The 5,853-nt window shown below is 61.9% G+C and overlaps 2 protein-coding genes and 1 pseudogene across 2 annotated transcripts in view; 2 read left to right on the forward strand and 1 right to left on the reverse strand.

The window, feature by feature from the left end:
- Window positions 1-5,853, reverse strand: part of LOC138167675 (zinc finger protein 850-like) — a 762,790-nt pseudogene that overhangs the window by 506,143 nt on the left and 250,794 nt on the right.
- SUSD2 (sushi domain containing 2) overlaps window positions 1-5,853 on the forward strand; it is a 423,767-nt gene that overhangs the window by 300,453 nt on the left and 117,461 nt on the right. The gene's annotated exons all lie outside the window — the stretch shown is intronic.
- CABIN1 (calcineurin binding protein 1) overlaps window positions 1-5,853 on the forward strand; it is a 91,362-nt gene that overhangs the window by 2,848 nt on the left and 82,661 nt on the right. Inside the window, exons 5-7 of the mRNA XM_069096603.1 lie at window positions 164-298; window positions 3,013-3,193; window positions 5,582-5,711. Of these exons, the coding sequence (XP_068952704.1) occupies window positions 164-298; window positions 3,013-3,193; window positions 5,582-5,711 (446 nt within the window). The remainder of the gene's footprint in view (window positions 1-163; window positions 299-3,012; window positions 3,194-5,581; window positions 5,712-5,853) is intronic.

Raw genomic sequence — 5,853 nt, forward strand, 5'->3', positions numbered from 1 at the left:
GGGGGGGGGGGGGGGGGGGGGGGGGGGAGGACAGCTGTGCCCTGAGGCGGGCTCCAGGCCAGGCACCTGAGGGCAGCAGGTCCAGCCATTCATTCCTGCCTCTCCTCCAGCCGTTTCCTCCAGGGTCATCCTTGGCTTCTGTGTGTATTTCTTTCCTTTCAAGGCGGTTTTAGCTGGTGACGAGAGGGAGGGCTTGAAGCATCCTGGACTGATGCTCAAATACTCCACGTACAAGAACCTGGCCCAGTTGGCAGCCCAGCGAGGTGACCTGGAAACGGCCATGGAGCTCTACTTGGAGGTAGGAGACCGAGCGCCAGGCGCCCTGGACTTGCCACCGCTAGGGGAATGCTTGTGGAGGACCAGGGTGTTCAGAGACCCCCGAGGCCCACCATCTGTGTTCCTGGGGACTCTTGGGCTGAGACTCCTTCAGCCCTGGTGAGAGGGAGCCTCCCCAGCTCTGCCCTTCAGGCGAAGAGTGTGACGGAGGCAGAGACGGCGGCCTAGCCTCCCGGAGGCCCAGTCTGGTCCCCAGAGCCAGCTCTGCATCCCCTCGTGCCTCCCTCACCCCCCCCCCCCCCGGAGTCTTGTACTGGGCTTCTCTGTAGTGGCTCTTGGAGGCCCCTGGGCCCAGAATCTCTCTGCCCGGAGCTCTTCTGGTGTGGCTGTTCCCTGCTCCAGAGGGACGGCAGCCTCCACCCCTGGGCATCCAGCTGCCCCTCTAGGAAGCTGCTCTAGCCTCTTTTTACACCATACGGTCCAGATGCCCTTGCCTCTGCCATCTTCTTGTCATCCTGATGAGGGTCCGGGTGCTGCCCTCTTCCACCTCTGGTGCCCTGTCTGGCCCTAGTTTCCTTTGGGCACCTTCTTCCCCCTGACCCTGGGAGGGAAGAGAGCCTGGGTGGGGCCTCATCCTGGGCCAGGGGTGCTCACTGCCCACCCGAAGTCTGTCCTGACTAACAGCCTTGCTCAGCCTCTTGGCCCTGGCCCTTGGCCCCCTCTCACCCCTTTGCCCTCCCCGCCCCTCCCTTGATCAGCTGACCCTACCTTCATTGCTGCCCTGTTCGGGCTCCCACGTCTCCCCCACTGTCCTTTGTCCTTCTGTGTCTTTGTCCTACTGCTCATACCCCTCCATCAGTAGAATCGGAGCCAGGATCGGGGCAGGAGAGGCTTTGCCTTCACCTTTTCCTTCATTTCTCCCCCATTTTCCCAGCTCTCTCCTCCCTCCCCCCAGTCACCTGCACAAACTCCCCAGGCTTTGGCCTTTGGGGGGAGATGAGGGCAGACAGACCCACCCACACGCTGCCCCAAGCCATGTTCTAGGCCCCACCTGGGCCCTGCTCTGCCTCCCACTCCTCATCTCCCATCACTCAGGTGCCAGTATCTCCTCCCATGAGGAGGGGGCCTCAGTCCTGACCAAGGTGACCCGTTCTCCTGCTCAGCTGATCCCCTTGTGTCCTGTCTCCTCCAGCACAATGGTCCCTCTGTCCTTTCTCCCCCCTCCAGCTTCTCTTCTCTCCTGGCTCCTCCTTCCTGCTTACAAATGTGCCCAGGCCTCCCCCGTCCTCCAGACACCCTCCTGGGATCCCTGCAGGCCGCAATTGTCCTCGCCTTGGCCCCTGACTATGCTGCCTGTGACGCCCCCGACTGGCCTCCCTGAGGCCCCTGACTGTGCTGCCTGTGACCCCCAACTGGCCTCCCCGAGGCCCCTGACTATGCTGCCTGTGACCCCCCCGACTGGCCTCCCCGAGGCCCCTGACTGTGCTGCCTGTGACCCCCGACTGGCCTCCCCGAGGCCCCCGACTGTGCTGCCTGTGACCCCCCACCTGACCCCCCGGGGCCCCTGACTGTGCTGCCTGTGACCCCCCAACTGGCCCCTCATGCCCTCCAGAACTGCCCTCTCCCAGGTCACCAGTGACGTCCCGGATGTCCCGCCCAGTGGCCTTTTCCCCCTCCTCCTCCCTCTCTGGCCCCTCCTTTTTGGTCTCCAGTCTTCTCCAGACCAGGCCATCTGACCTGGGCGTCCCCAGGCTCTGTCCTGCTTTTCCCGGTGATCTCATCACCTCCCTTGCATTTAATGACCTTCTAATGACTCCCAAATCTCTCTCTCCTTCCCTGGCCTCTCTTCCGACCTCTAGTCTCGGACATCCCAGCTGCCTTCCATCCATCTTCTCCTCAGGGGGTCCTGGACGCTTACTGCCTTCCCAGGGCACTTCTCTCACCCCCCAGAGCCACGGCCCACTGACGTCTCCTCCAGTGCAGCCCCTCCTCTCCTCACGCCTGAACCATGGCAAGAGCTGCTGGGGGGAAGAGTCTGCCTGCCTCGGTTTCTCCCCTTCCAGTTCATCCCTCACTCCGCCTCCAAAGGGATTTCCCTTTCTCACTGTGCTTTAGCTCAGGTTTGCTGACCTCACCCGTACACAGTGGACCCAGGGCTCCATCTGGCCTTTCATAGCCAAGCACCCACCATCCTCCTGTCCAGCCTTCTTGTGTCCCATTCCCTCCCTGACACTCCTTGTGCAGCATGTTCCATTGTGGAGACAGGGCCGGAGCCAGGAGGCTCTGAGCTCCCGTACCAGCCTGCCTCAGTCTCCACAGCCGTAAGAGGCACCTCCCTCCCAGGGGTGTTGTGAAGACTGACCGAGGTGGAGGGAGGCTCCCGTTAACGTTTCCTTCCCTCCCTCCGTAACTCCTTGTTCTGTTCAGGGCTTTTCTTTCCCCATGGACACCCTTGCTCTGCCCCTGGTGTCCTTCCTCACCTGTGATGTCGCTCTAGGAGCTCTGAGCAGGTGGTCTCTGTGCCCCGGAATGGTCAGACAGCTTACTAAAGAGCCCTCTCCCCTTGTCTGTGGACTGCCCTTTTCCCAAGATCTTTGGGCCTTGGGGGAGATTTGGGAAATGTGTGTAGACCCATGTGTGTAGTCCCAGCCGGGGATGGCTCCCAGGCCCCTTCTAGTAGTGCCTGCGCGTATGCCATGGCCGAGCCGTCAGCCACGTTTGTTTGCGTGTCTCTAGGCCGTGATGCTGGATTCCACAGACGTCAACCTTTGGTACAAGATTGGCTGCGTGGCCCTGAAGCTGGTGTGCATCCCGCTGGCACGCCATGCCTTTGAGGAGGGCCTCCGCTGCAATCCCGACCACTGGCCCTGCTTGGACAACCTCATCACGGTCCTGTACACATTGGGCGACTACACCAGTGAGTCCGGCCTCTGCAGGCCACTCACCTGCCCACCTCCCTGCTCACGAGGCTTTTCCCTGTTGTCGTTGTCTTGTCGGGGGTGCCCAGAGCTGCCCCACGCCTGGCAGGCTCTCCCTCTTTCCCCCACCGCCCCTGGGAGGCCTGTGCTGGCCGCCCTGGCTCCTGCCTTTCTCCCACCTGCTGTGTCTGACTAGCAGGATTTTTTTGGGGGGGCGGGGGCCTTTTTTTTTCCCAGCACTTAGCTCAGGGCCAGCCCACTTATCGGCTGACTGTGGGATGCTGCAGATTGCCCTTTTGGCCCTGTCCACTGAGAAGGTGAATGCCCCCTGAGGCTGCCCTGGTAGAAGGGTCCCTGGCAAGGTCAGCAACCGTCCTTGGCTCCCACAGACTCTTGAGTCAGACATCTAGCCTTGGTGTTCCCTCTGACAAGCTAGGCCCTCTCTGGAAGGGACAGACAGTCGTGGATCTGGAGGGGGTGTGGGAGCAGTTGGGTGGGGGGGGACCATGGCAGGTACCTGCATGTGTCAGAAGGCCTAGAGCCCCGTGAGGTTGTGTGGCCCCGGTGGGCCACTTTCTGAGGGCTCCCCCTTCTCAGCTACAGCAGAGGATGTCTGGTGAGGGAGTGAGCTCCCCGTCCTTCACACATCAGCAGCAGAGGGCACCAGGGGGCAGGTTTCACTTGTTAGCGAGGGACGCGAGGGCCAGATATCCCTGGTCAGGCCGGAGGAGGCCTTTTGCCAAGTCTTAGAGGAAGGGATGCAGAGTGGGTCCGTCCCGGGCTGTGCTTTGAGTCAGGGAGGACGGAGCTTAAGGGAGAGAAGGTAGCAGGAAGTATCTGCCAAGAAAACCCCAAATGGGGCCACGTAGCCTCGGTGGGGAGGTCTCAGGCTATTATCGGGGCTAAATGAGCACTCACAGTGCTTGGTGCACGGTGGGTACCACCTCAGGCTCTGCCCTTGGCTTCAGGCTTGACCTCTGCTTCTTCATGAGCTCCAAGCCCGTGTCATCCACCACCCGCTGCTCAGACTCTCTGGCAGCCTTTCTCCCGCCCCCACCAGTCCAGGCCTCCACCCCTTGCCTCTCTCCTCCCACCTCTGTCCTCTGCCAGCTGCCTGCAGGACCTTCCTGAGGTACAGGCCTTGTGACTGTGTGTCCGGCCCATACCTGCACCAGGGAGCTCCCAGTTTTTCGGGGGCGGTGTTATCCACGTCCTATGGTGCCCCCTCGGTGAGGACGCCGCAGGTGGCCACTCTGGGCCGTGGCCCTCGCCCTCGGGCAGCAGCAGGGAGAAGGGATGGGGTGCTGTGCTCAGTGGTGAGTGACAGACTGGCCAGCCAGCGAGGGAAAGCCCCTCCTTTGCTCTTGGCTGGGTATCTTCTCTTCTTCATTTAGGCAGCATAACAGCAAATGCTATTAGCACAATAAAAAAGAAAATAAAAAGCCATCCCCTGTGGCTCAGAGAACAGTGAGGCCAGTGAGGGGAGGGGGGCTGGTGTAGCTCAGGGTTCAGGCTCTGCCGGGGCTCTGGAGCACCCAAGGTGGGCAGAGGGACAGTGGGGGGGCAGCTTCCTGCGGCACCTCATCCCCAGCCCTGCCCAAAGCCCCCGAGTCTGGTTCTTTGGCTGTAATTCCTTTGCTGCCTGATCCCATCGAACAGAGGGTGAGAAAGGGAAGAAGCACTTGTGTGGCGCCGGCTGGGTGCCAGGGCCGTCCATGTGTGGTACAGCCCTGGCTGGGCATTGGGGTTGCAGCGCTCCCTCCCTCGGGGGGCTCCGTCCTGGTCAGTCATGGCTCTAGCCCAAGGTCTGTCTGGGAAGAAGCTTCCTTCAATGGTGGGATCGGGAGCTGAGCGTGCCCACCATGTAGCCGGGCAGCTGGCCCTCTCTGCCTGCTGCCGAGAGGCCCAGAGCCCGATCTGGAGCGCTCTCAGTCGTCCCTGTCTGGCAGCCAACGTCTGCTCTGTCATCGGACGTTGTCACCGTGTTCCTTTGATTGCATGCAGATGCTTGGGGGAGTGGGGCACCTCCTCTTCCATTTTAGGGAATTGCACCTGACTTCTGATAAGACTCACCCCCGGAAGGGGGCATCAAGGTGCAGCAGGGAGGCCTGAAGCACTGGCGATTCAATGTGGGGTGTGAGAGGGGGGCAGAGCCCACCTCCGCGGTGCCCTGCTGGAGGGGCAGATGGATGGGGCAGAAGCCAGGGAGGAGGCCAGGCTGCCTTGGAGGGGTCTGGTGTGGGCCAAGGCGACTCAGAAAGGGGAGAAGGGCCCGGCTTGCATGTCTGCTGAAACTGGAAGCAGCGCCCTGTCTCAGGGCTGCAGGGACAGGCCAGGCTGGCTGTCCTCCCGGCTCTGACCGTCTCCTCTCCTCTCTGTCTCTGCAGCGGGCCTGTATTTTATCTGCAAAGCCCTAGAGAAGGACTGCAGATACAGCAAGGGGCTGGTGCTGAAGGAGAAGATCTTCCAGGAACAGCCCTGTCTCCGCCGGGACTCTCTGCGCATGTTCCTTAAATGGTACCTCTGACTCTGTGTCCTCCGTGCCCTCCTGTCCCCGGCTCTAGCACCTGCCCCCGTGCCCTCCTGTCCCCGGCTCTGGCACCTGCCCCCCGTGCCGTCCTGTCCCCGGCTCCGGCACCTGCCCCCCGTGGCGTCCTGT

This window comes from Petaurus breviceps, unplaced genomic scaffold (genome assembly GCF_028583685.1).
Source record: "Petaurus breviceps papuanus isolate PSGF00001 unplaced genomic scaffold, PetGlider_PUasm1.0 287, whole genome shotgun sequence".
Taxonomy (NCBI): Eukaryota; Metazoa; Chordata; class Mammalia; order Diprotodontia; family Petauridae; genus Petaurus; species Petaurus breviceps.